General features: G+C 41.4%; 1 protein-coding gene across 1 annotated transcript; it reads left to right on the top strand.

Annotated features, from left to right (window-relative positions):
• Positions 1-4,723: 4,723 nt before the first annotated feature.
• LOC117830461 (G-protein coupled receptor 4-like) lies at positions 4,724-9,063 on the top strand. The gene is made up of 3 exons (XM_034708596.1): positions 4,724-4,909; positions 8,258-8,433; positions 8,538-9,063. Exons 1-3 carry the CDS (start codon positions 4,724-4,726, stop codon positions 9,061-9,063), a joined length of 888 nt encoding a protein of 295 aa, XP_034564487.1.
• The last annotated feature ends 13,120 nt before the right edge of the window (positions 9,064-22,183 follow it).

The following is a 22,183-nucleotide window of genomic DNA, read 5'->3' as shown; positions in this document are numbered from 1 at the left end:
AGCGAGGAATATGTGCGTCATCGCGACAGGACAAGGGAACGAGCATGTGCAGAACGACCAGAATTAATTTAAAGCTGAATGAATAAACATGATCGAGGAAATATTCAATTCAGATTTAAAATCAGAATAAACCAGACACTTACTTTGGATTGAAGTTTAATTCAGAATGGTCATTTCCATTCAGAATTAGTTGTTTACAAGGTCATTTTCAATCTTTTTAAAGAGGGTTTAATTTTTATTCTGAATTAAAGAGGAATTAAAAGTCTCATGTAAACGTAGCCAATATGTACACTGACAAATAGGACATTTATACATGTAGTTTTTGATGTATGGCACTTCCTCTACCATCTCAGGACCACATATTCCCTGCTTCTCCTTGTGTTTATACAGCACGTTCAATCAGCACAGTTCACATCACACAGCTGGACAGTCAGCTGCAATCAGCTGAGTCCTTATTGAATTATTACTATACTATTCAATGCTAAGTAAAAGTTAGACCGTAATGTTTCAAGAGGAATATACACTACATTATCAAGCGAATAACAGCTCAGGTTGTTGGAAATAAAATGACAGGAGACGAGAACTTTTTTGACTATTTAGATTTGAATTATGCAGCAATCATTACAGAGGAAGTAATCACAACAACACCAAACAGTAGATTCAGACATTAACATTTAAGAAAAGGCACAGACTTTAATCAAAGCAGGATAACAAGGATAACGTAATGTGAGCAAAGCCTAATTAATGTTGGGAAACAACCTCCAACTCTGTTACATATTCAGTGACGAGGTGAGAATCAAACGCTGCCTCATTTACTTCCTTAGAGGCGTTACACATTTCACAGGTTCATTCTCTCCCTTTGACAATTACAAACATCTAAATGTAATACTTGTCATTTTTTTTTCTCAGACAGTAAGTGAATGCTACGGTACAGCAGTGTCACCAGCCGGGCTACTGTTTACTTCAGAATTCCAGATCGGGAACCAACCAGACCGGGTCAAGCATATTACAAAATAATGGCTGACAGGCAGGCATACTACATACTACTATTGCACGCAGTATGCAGCCATGAGCTGTTTACCAAACCGCCTGCTACATACTACCTACGAATGTAGTATGTTGTAGGTACTGCATGTAGTATGTAGTCTGACTGATATGTTGGATCTGGTCTGCAGGATGCTGGGTCAGACGTCACTGGATTTCTGGTTTCAGAAAGTGGAAGTATACAACGGCCAAGCTGATAGATAAACTGCTTCTTAAGCATCACTTATGATTTAAAGGTGACATATTACGGTCTTTTTGATTAAAATATATTGGTCTAAGAGGTCCCCAAAACATGTCTTTAAAGTTTATGCTCAAAAAAACACTTTGAAATCAGATTTTGGTCTGCCTGAAAAACACTCTTCTTCAGTCCTCTTCAGAACAGTCTGTTTTCTCTCTGACCACGCCCCCTCAGGAAGTGGATGTGCCCTCGGCTGTCCAGCACGTTGATCTAATGTTTACATGTTGGCTGAATACACACGGCTGCTCACAGACCCGCATTACTTCAACCCTCTGAATCTGATCCAGAATCTGATCCAGAGACGCGCCTGTAGCAGGACCTTTCTGAACCATTGGGCACAGTTTTAGTGTTTCTTGTTGTTTTATTTATCAGTATGTAGACGTGTGTTTTGGTACACAGCTACGAACATGTAGCTTTGTGGCTATGCTAACTAGCACTAGCACTTTTCCATGACAAATAAAAATCATCCACTAGATCTTCAAATCTGCAGACGTGGGGAGTAAAAGCGACCTTTGTGTTTATTAAGACAGCCTACAACTAGCATGCCTCCCTCCTAAGCTCCTTGTTAGCACACGTGTGCAGGGAATGAAAAACGGAGGAGGGGTTGAGTTGTATTTTATACAGTCTATGGGCTGAACAAGCTCTGAGCTCTGACTTCCTGTTACAGACCGGATATTGTTGTGACGTATGAAAAACACTGAAGTCTGAAACGGCTGGTTTCACACACATTTACAGAAAGGTGGAGAAATCAGAACAGGGGCAGAATGGATTCTTTTCACTCTCAGGGGGTTTGTAGACAGGGACACATATTTCAGGTAGAGAACCATTAAAAAGTCCATTTTGCATGATATGTCACCTTTAAAAAGTTAAGAAGTGGTTTATATGGAATTTAATAATTTTCACAGCACCTAAAAACGTAGTGCCCCGTCATATACAGAAAAGAAGATGAAGGAGCATGTTAGCGCTATGCATTGTGGGAAACAGCACGCGATGGAGACTGGTTCGCTGCATACTGAGAATAGTATACTAGTATAGGATGTGGTTTCGTACACCTTCTCTGCCTCATCATTGTATCAATCATATACATGTTATTTAACTATACTTTAACTGTTTCTTTTCATTGGTTGTCTGCAACATAAACACCTGCAACTTAAGATATCTCAATTCCTGAGCTCGATAGTCCAGTAACGTAGACTGACAAGACCTCTTATACAGAGATCATCATACCCTCTCAGAGGTCCTCTTGAAGCTCTTGTAAAGGATCGGTCGCCATAGCAACTGATCTAGAAGAATGGTTAAGAGTTATAAGTTAAAGGTTATCAAATGCATGACATTAAAACGCTACATGTACACAGTGTACTGGTTGTGATTGCTGTAAGTGCTAACACTGTTAGAGGAGTTTGTTAGTTGGTTGGTGGATCTTGTTTTTCACGTGTGGATGTTTTCTGTAGGAGCATTATGGGTTCCCTTGGTTGTGGGGTTCTTGTGTTGTATAACTTTTATTGAAGAATAAAAATATTGAAATCAATATGCTGCTCTCCTTTTCAGGGGAGTGGGTGGGGCTTGGGACAGGTGAATTTGCAGGGACTGCACAGGGCTTCTGTGAGACTCTCCTAGAACGCCAGTCCTCAGGTACCCGCCCGGCTGGGGACCCTGAGTTACAGTGACTGGCCTGACCAGGAGGAAAAAAGCCTCTCTCAACCTTGTTGGCAAAGTGAACAGCTCATGCACAAGGCTGGATCATTCCTGACTCTCCTCATGTGCACAGTTTGCCTAACTAGTCTGAGTAAGAGCACTTATCTCTAACCTCAGATCAGAAGTAAAAACTCATCTTCTGCTTGATACCACTTCCTGTTTGTGAGGCGATCTGTGGTTGAAATGCATCTCTTTCTCTGAAAACACATTATCATATCTGAATCATTTTTTGACTTCCTTCGAAGAGTCGAGAGATAAACTCAGGAGCCTGGTGGACGTAATATCACTGTAGACGGGGAAGAAGCAGAGAAACATCAGACACTTGAGCAGGGACTTCATTCAGGTAAGATCTGGACTCTTTAGAACCCTTCAGTAGTCAACAGAGTTAATATTGTGATCTTTTCAGAAACGTCAGTGAAAGAATGAGAAGAGGAACAAAAAGCCATGAAAATGAATGTTACAGTAATGACATTTGTAATGCTTCTATCTTCTAGTTTTATTTGAGATGATGTCCAGTGTGTGATTGTAAAGACAAAAAGTAAAGAATATATATCTATTTGCAAATAAGCTCTGTATACCTAGAATATTGTTCATAGCCTTTGACATATTCCACTCCTCATTATTCATTTTCACATTGTCTGTTCTGTATGTTTGGACCCAACATGAAACTAATGAGGGGTAATTATGGGATGTTTTAAATGTCCAGGCAATGATAACAGCTGAGACATGAAGAGAACTTCATGTGAATGGAGCTGCAGTCAAACTTTAAAAAATAAATACACGTGGTAGGAATGTTTCTCCCATCCGTATGCTGTGGTGATATGTAGTTATTATTTGACTGTTTTGTGTTCAAGGCCTCTTTTTCCTGAAAAGTCTCTTTTTCGTTAGTTATTACAGGTTAAAAAACGGGGTTCTGCTTCTGGGTTTACTTTGATTGACAGCTGCCGGAGAGAGAAACTCCGTAGGGCCTCGTGACGCTACACTGTAGGGCGGAGCTCGTTACTGTGGCAACATATAAATTACCATGGCAACACAGAAATTCTGTGGCTTCGCAGACTCTGACTGCACAATGGCTGCGCCCTGGAGCGGGGTTTTTGGCTTCAGAACCGTACAACGGGAAAAGGCAGAGCAACGCTGTCCCTTTTTATTTACAGTCTATGGGTAACGAGTCAATTACAGAGGCATTTAAAAACACAGAACTAGACTTGAAGGTCTAGTACTGAATTGTTGCCATGAAACATGTATTATTTCCAAGTTGAACATTGTGCAGGATTCTTAAAAGTCCAACCCTGAACACAACTATATACAGATTTCCAACTGCAGTCATAGCTCCACCCTGTGGGAATACAGAGTACCAAGTCTTACACACAGTGTCTGATCTAACAGGGTTGATGTCGGTCCCAGCCTCAACTCATCTACATACACACTGTGGTCATAGTCAGACCCCCACCTATTGGAAGCAGACAAGATAAACCCCCGTATACAGGTTTTATCTTTCAATCTTAACTGTTTGATTCATGTTCTGTCATGAACATTCACAACATGAACACAGGTGATAACTCAGTCAAGGTCCATTAAAGTATTCACACTGATCTCAAACGTTTGAATAAACTGAGCAGGTTAGATGAAATGCTGATGTTTAGTTAGTTTTAGTTTTGTGATGACCACGTTATTCATGTTTCTGCACTATGTTTTTTAGTAACTGTTATTTTTCCTGATCTCTATAACTTTAGATTACACTGAAGAATGGAAGCAGAATTCAATGACACCACCTACAACACAGACTACTACGATGACAGAGACTTCACAGGATTTCAGCATTACATTAAGGAGTACATGGATATGCATTACATATTCTATGTTGTGACATGCATAATCATCAGTATCGGCCTTCTTTTGATGCTCGTGACCATCTATGCTCTTCTGTCTCTGGTATGTACTTTGTGACTTTATTTACTGTCTATGTCATGTTTCTGTGGAACTGTATTCTTGTCTGTAGAGGATCTGGATCTGGGTTTGGTGCTAGCTTTGATATCAACCCAAAGATGATGTGAGTTTATACACATGCAGAATGCTTCTGCTTACACTGTAGAGCAGGGGTAAATACAAATCTTGAACTCAACCCAACTCAAGTCAACTTTATTTATAAAGCACTTTAAAACAACCACAGCCGGAACCGAGTGGTGTACATACATAGACAAACAACCCAGGCAAAAAAACAATTAAAACACAGGATAATAAAACAATAAAAACAAGCCATAAAACACTAAAACAGGAGCAGAGTCTCATGCAGGGTTTCAAGATGAGTTTTAAAAATGGACAGTGAGGAGGCTTGTCTAATGTGGAGGGGAAGCTCATTCCATAATTTTGGAGCAGCAACAGAAAAAGCTCTGTCCCCTCTGAGCTTCCGTTTTGCCCTCGGTACCTCCAGGAGCAGCAGACCAGCTGACCTGAGGCACCGAGCAGGAGCGTAGGGGTGAAGGAGCTCAGAGAGGTAAGGCGGGGACCATTTAAAGATTTAAAAACAAATAACAGAATCTTAAAATGGACTCTAAAGTGGAGGGAGGCCAGGATCGGAGTAATGTGCTCCCTCTTACGTACTCCAGTTAAGAGGCGAGCGGCTGCATTTTGCACCAATTGGAGACGTGCGAGGGAGGACTGACTAACTCCAATATACAGTGAATTACAGTAATCCAGCCGAGAAGTAATAAAGGCATGGATTACTGAGCTCCAAGTTAGACACAGATAAACCGTGAGAGAGGATGAGGTCTAATGTGTGTCCATGTTCATGCGTGGGACCAGACACACACTGCACCAAATTAAAAGAGTGAATAAGGCTTAAAAAGTCCTTCACCAAAGACTTGTCAGGACAACACACATGAAGATTAAAATCACCAAGAAAAAGGACACGGTTATACTTGGGCATGATTTCAGCCAGAAGACCAGAAAAGTCATTCAGAAAGTCCTTCTTGTATTTGGGGGGTCTGTAAATGACAGCGCACAGCACCGGATCGGAAAGACCCACCTCAAACAAAGTTACCTCAAAGCTGGAAAATGAGGATGAGACAGTGCGCTGTTTGCATTTAAACACATTTTTGTATACCGTCGCTGTTCCTCCACCAAGACCCGACGTCCACGGGGAGTTAAGATAAGAACAGTCAGCAGGTGAAAGTTCGACAAGATCGCTGCACTCACCGATCCAAGTCTTTATCACACAAAGGAAATCCAAGGCCTGAAGAAGAAATCCCTCTGGATGAAAATTTTGTTTGCCAGGGATCCGGTCGTTAACCAAGCCAATCCTGGTGGGAGCTGGGGCCTGAGGTCCGGTGGAACGGGGAGCCCAGGGCAGCGTCTTCAGGAGCCGGTGGTTTACCCCGCGCTGAGGGAGCCGAAGAGGGCAGAGGCGGAGGGGCTGGAGTCCCTCAACTGAGCCGGTGACAGGTACCAGGCAGGCGTCGATCGGGTCAAGGAAACGCCGGGGCACAGTGAGAGGAGGGAATAATCCATGTCCTGTCCGGAAAAATGGATGAAGAGCGTGACAGCCAGACCTTCAGCTTCACTAGCCGACTGCCGCGTCTACCGCGGCAACGGGGATGCTTCCGCCGAGGAAGCAGGGCCGGGGCCCGGTACAGGTGAGACGGGATCCCCACCAATAGTGAGGGCACAGTATTTTGTCTACCGTGATCAAATGCATCTAAATCTCTGACATTGTGCCAGAGAGACAAAAGAGACTGACGATCATACACAAGCAGAGAATTAGTTTAGTGCCAATGGTTAAAAACAGTACAAACACAAAGCATTGCAGGAGTAGCAGACAGCCAGCCACACACACAGGCGCCATCTTAAAGGGCCACAGATCATTTTTTCAATGAGCCAAAGGTCCATTTAATGAGGTTGGTCAGACAATATGCAATAATACTGTAATATTTTTTTTACTCATGGTTAGTGGTTGGGTGAAGCAAATTATTATCAAACAACTGTGTTTACTCTTTTTATATCAGAATGACAGAAACTACCCAAGAAATCATAAATTCTGCCAGGGTATACATACTTATGAGCACAACTGTAAATGTTGTTGTGTGTTTTTGTGTCATAGATGTGTCAAGAGTCCTGCTTGCAGCTTGATATGATGATTTCAGTGTATTTATTTTGTAGTTCTTACCTTTGAATTTTGAGGAAATGTCTCTTCAAATTCCTATGCTTCGTCTCATAATACCGTTTCAAATTGGAAATCTTCAGCACAGCTTTAGTCTCCTGGTATATTAAGCACATGGGTCTTGTGTTGGTTGGAGGGTGAGTGAATTCAAAAGTTTCACTCCATTCTTCTTTCAATCGCTGATTTTCACCGTCCACTTTTCTTTGAGCTGCAAACTGAACACACCATTTTCGTGCATTCTAGGGTCCTACAGCTGGCAAAGTGCCAATATGTGAACTGCTCCATAAACCAAAGTGAAAGTTAAAAATTGTTCTGCAGCAGTGGACTTTAAGTGACCCAGTAACAGCCTGTCTGTGCATCGTTGACATGGAGACAAGTCCTGGTAAACACGTGGTGACCCGACCAAAACACAGAGTGTTAACAGTTTGGGGGCCACAAATAACACTATTGAGGGCCTCTGCTGTAGAGGAAGACACAGCAAAACACACTAAACTTGGTCAGTAAGTTTGATTAAAAAAGGTCAAAGGAGTGTTCAATTCTGTCAGCGTTCATGGTCGTCAGAGGATGAAGCCAACCTACTTTTTTATTTCATGACTTTTGGGCAAAGAATAAGTAAAACATAGTCTATTCCATCAGTTCTCAACATTTGTGTTTTAAAAACTAGAATAAAAACTATGGAGAAGTGTTCCACTTTGTGAGTATTCATGGTCTCCAGAGGCTGACTTTCCCTCACCATTAAAGATACTCTTAAATTAACCAGAGATGGACTTTTTGTGAAATGTCTGAAGTGTCTATAGATATATATAGTTAGTTCAGTGTAATACATAGTTCACATAAAACATAATTCACTAGTGAAAAATCATCTTCTCCATTAGTTTCAGGATAGTCCCTGAAATGTGTGTAAAGTTATAGAGGTACAGCTTCTGAATGCAAACATGACACAACCCACACTTCAGCCTTGTGCTCCTGTTTGACTGGGTCAGAGTGCCTCCCCATGAGAGCATGAAACACAGGTCAAAGTCTGAATACAGTGAAATGCCAGGATGTCATGAGAGTCATAGTTTGATGAATCATGGCTGTTACTGCAGAGAGTGATGTTTACTTCTACCTGTATTCTTCTGCAGGTACGCCAGGGTCAAGTTGCTCCGATATACGTCATCAACCTTCTCATTTCAGACATCATTCAGCTGTGCTGCCTGATCGCACGTGTGTCAGAGCATGACACCTACATGGCTTATGCTGTCTACTACTGGGTTCTGTTTTCGAGTGTTGGCTTCATGGTGTGCATCTCACTGGAAAGGTAAGGTCTGTTTAAAGCCGTGTGTAGTGCTACAGTGTCTGATAATCATGTTTCTGAATGTTCCTGCACCTCCTCAAAGATCGTGTGTCCCTCTGGTTTTGCAGGTACCTGGTCATCGTCCACCCACTGTGGTACCGATTCAAACGAACCATCAAGATCTCTGTGGCGGTCTGTGCCGTGGTCTGGGCCTTCCCTCCTGTTTGTTTACTTATTATGTTTTCCTGGGCTACTTATATGGTTGAATTCATGGTATTCTCAATTATCCTCATCATCCCCTTCCCACTGTTCATCTTCTTCCTGGTCAGGACCCTCAGAGCCCTCTCTTCTTCCGTCTCGGTCCACTCTGATGAGAAACGACGAATAGTTGGAACTTTGGTGGTGGTGCTGCTCATTTACACGCTGCTGTTCCTGCCCATCATCATTAGGTTCCTGTTACAGGCGACTGGCTTTTACTCTTTTAAGCTTGACTTTGCGTCCGATGCGTTTGTTAGTCTGAGTCCTCTGGCAGACTTGCTTCTGTATATCTTCATCAGAAAGCAGACCATGGGCAACTGTCTGGCCTCTGTGTGTTGTTGCATAAAGGAGAGCAATGATCCCACGGCATCAGCAGTGACTGTTGACGACATTTAGACAGAAAGCTTTAAAGGGATATTTTAGGTTTTTTGAAGTGGGGTCGTATGAGTTACAGTACACTATTGCTCCTTCAAGCCACAAGGAGTGCCGGTGAGGTCCTCTGGGAATTTTTTTTTTCTTAAAGGGGAAGAGCTCACCGGCGCTCATTGTGGCTTGCAGGAGCAATAGTGTACAGTCTAATTCTGACTTTTATTAAGTGCTTCAACTTTAAAGTGATGAACTAATGATTGCTTCTTATTCAAATCATTTGCAGAAAGCACTGAGCAAATCATAACAGAAGTTATCATAACAGTGTTGCAGACTACATCATATTAATTAAGCATATTACTTCAGAACATTTTGCAATAGGACTTCTTATCTCAAACTATTAACAATTACTCAAGTGATGAGCTCACCTAATAATTAATGAGATGGGTGAGCCTGTCTCACACTGCACAGTTTCTCAATTCTTGGTGTGATGGATGACAGGCACACTCTAAGATCGTTCTCCACATGCAAGCGAGCCCTGGACTTAGTCTTCATTGCAGTCAATGTGGAGAATGCAACCCAGTCGCCAGAGCGAAACGTTCACATTTAACGTTTCTGCAAAATGTCAGAAACGTTGACTATGTACGTTTCTGAATGAAAATTACGTATCATTTCTACATTTGTAGAAACGTCCATATTCACGTTTTAGATATGAGCGCTTTTTGAGCTTTGGGGCATTAGGAAGGGAAATAGTGTGGGTTAAAGCTTTAAAATCAACTCTCTGCTTATGAAATAATGTAAAATAATGTATATGGTTCACTTAAAAAGGCATCAGGTAGGTTTTTCGAGCCTTTTTTTACTATTACATGGATCCATCTGTAGGCCGACTGTACATTACACCGCGCGTGCAGGGCCGGCCCGTGGCATAGGCAGTATAGGCAAATGCGAGGGGCGGAGGCAAACCATAGGGGGCGCCGCTAAATGAGTGAGGAAGAAAATGTGAAGATACTAGGAAAAACAATATTGTTTTATCTTATTTAATTTTGGATTAAATTGCGGAATGATGCCAGTAAACATTTAAGAGCTTGTGATTCACTTTTGGTTTTAAAAATAATGGCATGCAAATCAGCTTTTGAAGTCTTTAAGTGTTCATGATTTACTGCTTTTGTTTTGTTGTTGTTTTCTTCACACTTTGGAAGCTGTTCGCTTTTTCAGTCATCACTAAATACATGACTGTTGCTTTGTTTAAAGTGTCTGCACTGTGAAAAAATTGTGTTATATAATGACTTAATAAATTACTATTACTATTACTTTATGCATTTTGAAATTGTATTAGTATTTTCCTGCTAAATGTCAGTGTTATTACCATTTTATTAATGTTCTTTTAGAGGTCATTTTTATTTTAAGACAAAGGAAACCTGTAAAACATAAAGCTGGATGACAGTTGTCTTTCAGTGCATGTGTGATGTGATTGTTGGAGTTGGTTACAATACAAGGGGCACCAGTTGAAATCTTGCCTAGGGCACCAAGTCGGTTAGGGCCAGCTCTGCGCGCGTGTGTCGGTATTTGGCCATAATATATTCATTCATTAACTGTATAGCCTACTTACTATAACGTTCATTGAGAAAAGAGGATTTTGCAGCCTTCTGGGTTCCCTGCCGCGCACTATAGGTACAATTGGAAGCTCCTATATCTCAGATTACGTGCGTTCCTTTTCATTTTGATTCCAGGAAACCCGAGTGATTATTGATCACTGTAACAGTGCACTGCAATCATTTTATTAGCTTCCTTTTAATATAAATGATTTTAAACAGCTGTCGCTCAAAAGAAATGCGGACGTGTTGCCATAACGACGATGAGACGCCGGGCCAACAGCTGCCGTAAATCTTTTTTTTTTTCTAGCTTAAACAATGTTCCTCTATAGTATGAGACGCTGAAGACAGATTATAAAACTGACAAATCATGTTCTCTTTGTCCTCAGGACCTGCTGTATTGCATTCATTCTGAGCAAAGTGTCACGATTATTCGCGTACGTGATCGGGGGTCCAAAACGTCACTTTGCCTTACTCAGAGAGATTCTGTTGACCGGACGTACTTAAGGCCGGACACATTTGGCCGTGACACAACTTTAAACCACTCGTAACTTACATCTGATACCCAACAAAATGCTCAAGCTTATTTGAAATAGGTGTTTGGGTTTTTTTTACGACCAGTCACCAATGTAGTATTTTTGTTGATATTTTACATCCAAGAAAAAAGCTGTCAAACGTGTAGGACTTCTTCGTTGGAACCTGGCGCCAGCACGGACATCACAGCGCCATCAAGTGTGCCGCGAGGGTTATTACCTCGAAGGTGGAAGAGGATTCCAGAGGAGCTTTTAATGTTAATAATTGATTTGCTTTTTCAGTCAAGTGAAAAATGAATAAATGAAGTTGTATTTATTGTGTGTTGCATTATTTGCATTATTTTGAGCTGTAAGTACAGCTAGAAACAGCCAGGAATTACGTGTCATCTATTCCTGTTGGACAGCTATGTAGAGACCAGATTTTAGTACTTTTTTCATTCATGAACATATAATGTAGAGAGTAGCGTAACAACCTCAAATGATCACCCGTGCAATCCAGTGTGTGGGTAGAAAACACTAAGTTCTTACAATTGTTAAGGGATTTATTAATAATACACAATGCTATATACAATAGTTGCTCTGTCAAACCAGATCACAAAAACTCATGAGCCAGCTACTAGTGATGTGTCGGTCGCGAACGATCCGGCTCTAAGAGCCGGCTCTTTGAAGTGAACGACGGGAGCCAGCTCCTGACTGGGAACCGTTTTTTTTTTTTTTTTCTCGTCTTTTTCTTTTAAAGCCTAACGTGATTGGTCAAGACGTGGTGGCGTTTTGACCAATCACGTGTCTACATTGAGCAGAACGGGGAGGGGAGGGGTTCCAGACACACAGCAGTGAGCACACCAACAGGAGGGAGACGAGAGGAAGAACATGCGCGACACAGAGAACGCGCTGGAAAGGTGAGAAAACGAGTGACTGCAGGAAACGCAGTGAACTGTGGACGCATTTCAATGGCAGAGATAGTTCAAAGGCAGAGTGTAGACTGTGTGAGATGAAAATGTCATCAATTAGGTTCTACAAAAAACCTGCAAAGGCACATTAGATCTGTCTGTGAAGGTTCTCAGTCATCCAGGTCATGGACATTAAAACTGTTTCTCCATCAGTGCAGTTGGAAGAATAAAGACAGTGAAGGGAACCTGCTGTTAATGAAGGTGTTTCAAAGTTTATAAATAATATACAGACATCAGAGATTGGACCTTTTTGTCGAATTGAGATGAGTCTTGTTTGTACTTTTATAATTTAATTTCTGTAACACTCTGCTCCATGTTGAGAATAAAAATAAAGCCTTTTAAATGATAAACATTTGATATAATGTATGTTTTTTACATTAGTGATTCATTTGACATATAATTTAACATTATTTTAGGTAATACATTAATTCAAACAAGAAAAAATCTGAGGAGCCACTTGGGAGCCGAAAGAGCCGGCTCTTTGTAGTGAGCCGAGCCAAAAGAACCGGCTCTCTAAAAAGAGCCGGAATTCCCATCACTACCAGCTACATTGATTTCACTGTCAGAGTCAGTGTCAAAATCTGAGTCCAAAATAATGTCAGACAACTCTTCATCGTCTTCCTCATACATTTCCTCATGATGCACACTTCCCTTTGCCACGAGGGTTCTGTAGACGGACTGCACTTCTGCCATTTGTTTTTTAGTTGCATCAAGTTGGCTCTTCAAAATGCAGCACAGTCCCTCGCAGGCGTCATGTGTGGATATCAGAGGATGAGCTGATTAAAAGGAAGATGGGAAATTATTTTCTAATTAACAAACGTAGATTTTTTTTTTCAACCCTGTTGTCAATACTTGAAACATATTGAGACCAGGCTATCATTTACAAAAAATATTTTATTTTTCATTTTGAAATAAAATCTATCATAAACATAGAAACATTTAAATAATAAATTCCCCCCAAATTTTAAGAAAATTATATACTGCCTTCAAGTTGTAGTATTTCCTGAAATGTTGATGGGGTGTGAGCCCTCCTTTACCCAATGTGAAATGATTTGAAAGTACTGCAAAAAATAATAAACTCACAGTTTTCCAATAAGTTACTGGATAGGTCCTCCTTGAGTTGTCTGGAGAAGTGACAAAGTGACTTCCAGTGCTGTTGCATTTCTTTAATAAGAATGCCCTCCTCTTGGAGGTTGGAGGTTTCGATGACGCTGTGATTCCCGTTCTCGCGAGACTGGTGTAGATTCAACATGGCGGCGCCCGGTGCCGGTTTTTGAAAACAAACAAATCTCATACACCGTTATTGTAATATAACTTAACTAAAGAATAACTCCGTGAATCAGGACACGTAAAACTAATACTCGACAACCCTGGAGCAGCTGGAGGACTTCATAGACAGTTACTACTACCAACAGGCTGCTGAAGTGGGTAAGAAAGGGAAACAAACGGCTTCTGCCCCTTCTGCAAAACGCCTGCGTTCCCCTGATTCCTCACCTAATGTATCTTTCGCCTCCCAATCCGACTCGCCGACCCAAACAGAGGCTCCGTCAAACAACCCCGAGGTTAGTGAAACTTTAATCTCGATTAATAACCATCTCTCCTCGATGGACTCGCGCATCGCTCTCGTTGAGTTAATGCATAAAGAATTCCAGGAGCTCAAGACCAGTTTAGAATTTTGTTACGAGCAAATTACTAAACTAAACTCGGAGAATAAACAACTTAAAACTGCCGTCCAAACTCTCTCTGCCGATATGTCAGGTATCCAAAGAGCGAAGAAAGAACTGAAAGAGACAGTGTTAGAGCTGCAGGGACGATCTATGCGGGATAATTTAATATTCTCTGGCATTCCTGAAACTGCCGGTAACAATCCCGCGGAGTCTGAAGAGGCATTAAAAAACTTCATGGCCTCCAAATTAAAGATCACTGGTGACAAGCTAAAACAAATCACCTTCCACCGCGTCCACCGTCTCGGAGCAGTTAAAAGAGACAACAAACAACCGCGTCCGATCATAGCTAAGTTTGAGCATTATAAACACAGAGAGTTTGTTAAAAAACAAGGGGTACAGCTCAAAGGGACAAACTACGGCATGAACGACCAGTACCCCAAAGAGATCCTGGCTCGGCTTAAAATCCTCTTTCCGATCCGCAAAGAGAACATTGCCAAACAACGGAGAGCCGTGATAGCAGTAGATAAATTATATATCGATGGCCAGCTGTTCCGGGACCACGAACTGACCCCGTGGTTATTCTAACCTCAACACTCCGGATAGTACCGACAATATATTGATAAATACTCACACCAGTCTCACACGTACCTCCACAACTAATGACCCGACTTTTCCTTTGTTTCTATTATTTAATTATTTATTGTCTTTCTCACAACCTTTGTATCTTGCACCCCCCCCCCCCCCCCCCCCCCCCCCCCCCCTTCTTTTTCTCCCTTTCCCTCTCATTCCTCTATCATCAGACTGCCAGGCTAACCGCAGCTTCACACAGAGACTCAAGCCCAAGATCCACAGGATGCGTCGCGTTACGTTACGGCTGCGCCACGCACGTCGCAGCAAATAGGTTCCCATTCAAGTCAATGCTCTAGAGTCCACAGGGCGCGCTGCGGCGCGTCTCAGCTCCGTCTCTGGAGCGTTCCGCCGCGCCGCTCTGCCAGAGATACGCGGGGAGTCTATTTTCGCCGCTCCCCGCGCCCAGCACGCGTCAATCGACACAGAAATGATCGAACTATCCCGGAAGTCAGGCACGAGGATCGTATGCAACATCCGCTCACTTTCAAAATAAACACCATGTGCAAACACAAGATCGTAAATTTCACCACTTCTTCAACATTACGTCATAACCTGTGGCATCGGGCCAGACGTCAGTCTCAAAAGATATCCGACACCATGGACGAGGAAAAGTTTATCTTGGAAGTTGAGCAACACAAGATCATCTATGACACCACAAACCCTTTCTATAAGGACAACATCAGAAAGGAAAAGGCCTGGACCGAAATTGCAGGAGTATTGGAATTGGACGGTGAGTTTAACAACTCAATTACTAATGAATAAAGCAGACTGTATGTGTGTGTTTTAATGACTCGGAAATTTACGGTGAACTACGTACGTGTATCAACTCAGTACTCATTGATCCTGAAAACCCTTTTGCATTACATGTAATAACTTTGCATTAAACTGGACAGGTATCCTAATTGTTTTTGTATAAATAAAATATGAAAAACTTTACAGAGGCTTTTAGAGTAATATTTAAAATCTTTTTAAGTCCGACTACTGATATTTTTTTATCATTTTTAAATTAAATATTTGTAAACACAGATTAACCCCTGAGAACGCATGTAATTGAAACTATGTATCAGATTGTAACTGTATGCTGTTCAAGGAAGACACAGTCTACAGTGGGGGAAGGGCTCTTTGAGCCTGTACTATTGTTATGCTAATGTGAAGTGCTGCCTTCACAGGTCTCCCTTCGCTTTGTGCTTGTAGTTTACAAGCACACCTCAGCATTGTTTGTGACTCTCAAAGACACAAGATAATGTTTGTAAGCCTACCAAGGTCATATTTCTGTGTGTAATAGTAGTTTTCAATGTTATATTATTTTTCTCGTAATTATTTTTCGTAAATTCTTGAGAAATAGAGAGATTTTTCAAACATGGAACCTTTTTTTATTTTTTTTTTTCATAAAAACAAATCAACAACAGATACATTTTTATTTTAAAGTACAAAATCAGAAAGCTTTTTACATCCTTAAATTTACAAGCTATTTCAAGTTAAGAACCCCCTTTTTTATCGGATCTTATACCACTCTGTCCTGCCAGGACACACTGCCCTCAGGAGAGTTGAAGAAAGTGCAGAACTTCTCCCTGATGTTACAGGCCTCTCTAGATGCCCTGTTTCCTCCCATGCTGCACACTGGTGTCATCTTCTTTCCTGACTGTTCTCCATCATCCAGCATCCTTTGGTTTTCGCTAGGGCAAAGCAGGAAGTTATGCAAAATACATGCAGCCAACACGAGCGTGTCCACATTTTTAGGATGCAGGTTCACTCTGCGATGCAGAATTCTCTACCTCGAGGACAGAATACCGAACGCATTTTCCACTACCATTCTTGCCCTTGAAAGTCTGTAGTTGAAGATTCGTTTATTGTGGCTGAGGTTCTGTCCTGGGTAAGGTCTCGTCAAATAGGGTTTGAGAGGGAAAGCTGCATCACCCACCATGACAAAGGGTAGATCACCCAGGTGAGCAGCACCAGGCAGAGGGGCACTGGGTGGCACATCAAGTGTCCTTGTCTCCATTCCTCTTCCTAAATCAGATCCAGCGTAAACCCCTCCATCGCTGGTTCTCCCGAAGTCCCCCACTTGAATGACCCTAAACCTGTAGTTTGCATCCACCAGCGCCAACAGTACAATAGAAAATGTTTTCTTGTAATTGAAGTACTGACTTCCAGACAATGGAGGTGCCTGTATATGCACATGCTTTCCGTCTAACGCCTCCAGGCAATTTGGGAAGTTCCACTTGTTCAGGAAGCCTTCAGCCACCTCTCTCCAAGTATCCGTTGTTGGCCTGGGGAGGAACCTCTGCATCATCATCTTTTCAATGGCTGCAGACACCATGTGTAAGCTAGGCTTACCAACGAGTCCCCAGAGGCCAAGTACCTGTAACAGACAAAAAAGAAAAAGAAGTTACATTATGAACCGTTTTATTCATATTTTTCTTTTATTTCTTTCAGTGGAAGTTTGCAAGGCCCGGTGGAAGACTCTTCGGGATGCTTTTGTTAAAAGCAAAAAAAGAGGAAACGTGCCGAGTGGATCTGCAGGTGGGAGTCAGAAGGAGTGGAAGTATGCTGAAATAATGTCCTTCCTTTTGCCTCACATCCAGCAAAGAAGGTCTGTATGATATTTCTTAAAGATGTGTTTTAGATATGAAATAACTTTATACTGTAACAATGTCATTATATTTGTCATTATAATATTTTATTTATGTTATATCTTTAAGTCTATGAGATAATCCAATTTAAAGTTTTGACGTTCATTGAGAAATATTTCTGTTGACTTACTGTAAATTAATAATTTTTTTTTCTTTTCTTTGTCTTATATAGTTCAAGGAGCAACTTGAAAAATGTTCTTTTTGAATCCGAGGGCAGAGAAAGAAGTGGCACACCTCAGTCCTTGGGAGAATATGAAGAACAATCAAGTGCATCTGGAGCACAACAAACAACTGCTGCTTCTCCATCCCCTTCACCATCTTTGACTTCCACCTCAAGGGACACAGACATGCCCTCAAGATCTCGAAGCCCCAGGGACAGGCCTTCAACATCAGGAGCACAGGCAGCTAAAAAAGACACCCGTCATAGCCACAGGCCTACATCAGTAGACATTGGCTAATTTCAATTTTGGAGGAGCCTGTGCCAAAACCCCACATGCCAGACAATGAGCTCGATGAGTCATATTATTTTGCTCTGAGTCTGGTCCCAATGCTGCACAGGCTTGACAAGGACCGCAGACAGGAGGCGAAGATTGAAATGTTAAGAACATTACACAATCTATACAAAGGACAACAGCAAGCCACCACCATCCCCCATACAGCAAGTTGGCAAACTATTCATGCTCCAACACAACAATCGCAACCTCCCCCAACTATCACTGGACACTCAAGTCAAGCCACCACACCTGTGAGCTTCAGACCAGTTACCCACCCCCCCCAATATGCAAGACCAATTGGGCAATTTACACAGATGCTCGCAAGCTCTGATCCACAATGGGAGGACCGAGGCACTGGGGGAGATTTCTTTGAAGACCTTTAGAGAAACCCCCCCAAAAGGTGGACTTTTGTAAATAATATCAGTGTTTCTTTTTTTTTTAAATACTTTTTTTAATCTAATGTTTATTTTTCTATTTAATTTTTTTCTTTTACTGTTCAGTATTTATTTATTCATGAACATTCGGTTTTCACTGTGTGGATATTACAAGAATTAAAAAGTTTTACACATTTTGTCATTGAATTGTTATCATTTCTGTTATAGTCTTTGACATGATCTGTTTACCTCAAAAAAACAGCCAGTCTCTGTTTGGATTCTATGGCAGCTCTGTAGGTGGTAGTTTGTGTGGTCAATTCGGGGCCAATGAGGGACAGAAGTACATCCATCTGCTCTGCACTCATCCTGAAGTACTGGTGATGGCGTTGGCTGTCCAGCCTCAACTCAGCCACAAGATGGTGGAAATCCCCTTGTTGACTCCGTCTTTGGTTTAGGGGATGCACCCAAAAACGGTGTCTTCTCCTACCCCTCCTTTGTGCTTTGTCTAGCAGCAGAAGAAGGGCAAGTGTTCTCCTCCTGCTCACATGAACTGTGTGTATAATAGAGATAATACATTATTATTAAGGATACTATAAAAAAGATGGAGGTCTCTCAAAACTTTAACCATATATATACGTTTACGGTATTGTTAACGTCACAACAACGTATTACATGATAATAAACGCGACACAGATTAGATAGTTGGTTAAAAGAAACTTTAAATTCACTTGAGTACTTACCCATGGCAGATGCACAGAAATCGCTGATAACCTCCAAAAAAATGAGAAGATCAAACTTTGAAAACGTCTTCTTCTCCTTCTTTAAAATACGTTGTTATAGTCTGTTGCACGGTTTGTTTATACTGTGTTGTTCTCGCGCGTTTTGGAGTTCTCGAGGGATCTTGAGTTTCCTGCTCCGGAGTGCGCGCCGCTCCAAACACGCATCCTATGGACCAGGGCGAAAGCCCCGGGACGGAGCAGAGCCGTGTCGCAGCCGTAACGCGGCGCACACGCATCCTGTGGACTCCCCGAGTCACACACTCACCCTCTCTCGCACACACATGCTCACACACACACACACACACACACACACACACACACACACACACACACACACATACACACATACTCACACACACCAGGAAGTATCTGGGGACTCTAAAATAATCAACAATGACTAAAGTGGTAAGTTGGAATATTTGTGGTATTGGAAATCAGGCTAAAGCAATTCAAATTAAAAACCATCTGAATAAACTACAGGCAGATATCTGCTTGCTTCAGGAAACACATCTTATAGACTCAAGAAATGCAGTTATAAGATCCCCAAATTTCCCACATGCCTTCTGTGCGAATTATAACTCAAGACAAAGAGGAGTTGCAATTCTTATTAATAGTAAAATACAATTCACACACAATACAACCATCTCAGACCCAGAAGGCCGATATGTCATTATTAACATATCCCTCCACAATCACAAGCTAACAATAGCCAGTATATATGGACCAAATCAGGATGACCCAGACTTCTTTCACACATTCTTCTCTCTACTGAACAACTTACCAAGTGCAGACATTATCATTGGTGGTGATTTTAACACCGTTCTCGATTCTCCTCTAGACAGAACAAGCAAGGGAGGAAAACCCAAAACATCTCAAGCAGCAAGGACCCTAAAACAGTATATGGAGGACTACGGCCTCGGAGATAGCTGGAGGATAAACCATCAGTCAGAAAGAAAGTACACCTTTTTCTCACAAGTACACCACACATTCTCGAGAATCCACTACTTCTTAACTAGTAATTCACTTCAATCAGTCATTACAGAGACACATATACACCCCACAATCATTAGCGATCATGCTGCAGTATCGTTAAATCTAAATATTAATACGCAACAGAAACCCTCCATCAGATGGAGACTCAATACATCATTGTTAAAAGATGATGACTTCAATCAGTTCTTCAACCAAGAATGGTCATTTTTCTTGGAAACAAATGACTCCCCAAACATCTCGCCTACACTGCTATGGGAAACCGCCAAAGCGGTATTACGTGGCAGAATCATTTCATTTTCATCCTACAAAAAGAAGAAAGAAGTACTAAGAGAAAATAATTTACAATCAAAAATAGTAGAAATAGAAACTCTATATGCTGAAAAACCAACAGAAAGCCTTCTTGGTGAGATCAGGAGACTCAAACTGGAGCTAAATGAAATTATCAATAAAAAAACACATTCCAGCTAGAAAGACTAAGACTCAATGACAATCAAAATAGCAACAAATCAACTAAATATCTGGATAATCTAATCAAACAGAACAAAGAAAAAGCAACCATCTCATGTATCAAAGACTCTACAGGTAAACCTCTCCACAACAACAATGAAATTAATGACGTGTTTAAGGAATTCTAAAGAAAACTATACACATCTGACCTCAACCCAAGTGAAGACGGAATTAATCAATTGCTTAACCCAATTAAACTTCCACAGCTCGTAGAAGATCAAGCAAATCATTTAGACAGACCCATATCTCCAGAAGAAATTTTTCACGCCATCAATAAAATTCCAAATAATAAAGCTCCTGGTCCTGATGGTTTCCCTATCGAATTCTTCAAGCACTTTTGGGAAACCATATCTCCGCTCTTTATCCGTATGATTACAGAACTCACAACTTCAGCCATAATTCCTTCAACTATGAACACAGCAATGATAACTGTACTTTTAAAACCAGATAAAGACCCAACTAGCCCATCCAGCTACCGCCCTTTATCACTCATTAACACAGACATTAAAATTTTTAGTAAAGTACTCGCATCCAGAATTGAAGGTGTTATCCCATCCCTCATCCACCCCGACCAAACAGGTTTTATTAAAGGACGTCAATCATCTGACAACACCAGGAAGCTATTTAACTTAATGCAATTATCACAACAAGAAGACACAGAAAGTGTAATATTATCATTAGATGCTGAGAAAGCTTTTGACAAAGTCAACTGGACATTCTTATTCCTAACTCTAAAAACATTTGGATTCAAAGAGACATTTATAGGATGGATTAGAGCACTTTACACTTCACCAATGGCCACTGTTTCCACTAATGGGTTCATTTCAAAAAACTTCCCCCTGCACAACGGTACTAGACAAGGATGCCCACTCTCTCCTTCCCTCTTTGCACGATTCATCGAACCACTTGCAGCTTCAATCAGAGAAAACAGAAATATAAGAGGTTTCCAAACATCTACAACAGAACATAAAATAATTCTTTACGCAGATGACATACTACTCCTATTAAAAGACCCCCAATCCTCCCTCCCAAAATGCTTTAATATAATCGCGTCATTTTCAAAAAAATCTGGATACTCTGTTAACTGGTCTAAGTCCACAATCTTACCAAACAAATTAGAAGAAAAAAAAGTAGCAGCACTAGCTTCCAATCACCAACTCAGAACAGGGAACATGAAATACTTGGGCATTAATATCTCCCCCAAACTGTCTGATTTGTTTAATCTAAACTTCTCACCTCTCCTACTAACAGTCGAACAGGACCTACGCCGTTGGTCTAACCTCCCTTTATCACTATTAGAAAGAATATCATCAGTAAAAATGTCTATCCTTCCTAAAATCAATTATTTATTCACAATGATTCCAGTCACACCAAATAACTCCTGGTTCAAATCAATTAACTCGGCAATAACCAAATTCTACTGGAAAAATAAAACACCGAGAATAAAACTTACTACTCTCCAAAAACCCAAAGCCCAAGGCGGACTTGAATCTCCGGACTTTGAGCTTTACCATCTGTTAGAGCCATATGTGTGTCAATATTATGTGTGGACTGTTTGTGTGTTTGATGCACTTGTGTGGACACTAGGTGGCGGGTGTGTCAAACCAGGTGTTAGAAAGCATATAGGGAAGAAGACCCAATCAGTGGCAGGTGAGCTGCCTACCGGGTAGCAAACAGTTTTTGACCGTCTCGAACGTCTCGATCGTCTCAAACGTCTCGTTCCGTCTTGTTCCGTCATTATCATCGTATTGTCTACAATGGACGTAAGCCTGTAATTCTACAAGTTCGATTAGATGCAAGTGTGGATTGATCGGCTGTGCGTGTATTGTGTGTCTAATAAACCCGTTGATGTCAATGCACGAGCGGACTCCATTCATTCATCCTGACGAGGAGGACGCGTCAACTGAGTCCCGGTAAAGCAGCACCTCAGTGGCTTATAGGTGTTTGTTTCGTTTGGCGAAAGCAAGCCACTACACCATCTATCAAGCCAATTGAAAT

This window comes from Notolabrus celidotus, chromosome 18 (genome assembly GCF_009762535.1).
Source record: "Notolabrus celidotus isolate fNotCel1 chromosome 18, fNotCel1.pri, whole genome shotgun sequence".
Lineage (NCBI taxonomy): Eukaryota > Metazoa > Chordata > Actinopteri > Labriformes > Labridae > Notolabrus > Notolabrus celidotus.
This window is presented reverse-complemented; position numbering and strand designations above follow the sequence as displayed.

Bases quoted from the DNA above. Each gene is read 5' to 3' on its own strand.
- LOC117830461 (XM_034708596.1), top strand. From the start codon at position 4,724: ATGGAAGCAGAATTCAATGACACCACCTACAACACAGACTACTACGAT. The intron at 4,910-8,257 runs GTATGTACTTTG...ATTCTTCTGCAG, and splicing joins TCTATGCTCTTCTGTCTCTG to GTACGCCAGGGTCAAGTTGC. The intron at 8,434-8,537 runs GTAAGGTCTGTT...CTGGTTTTGCAG, and splicing joins GTGTGCATCTCACTGGAAAG to GTACCTGGTCATCGTCCACC.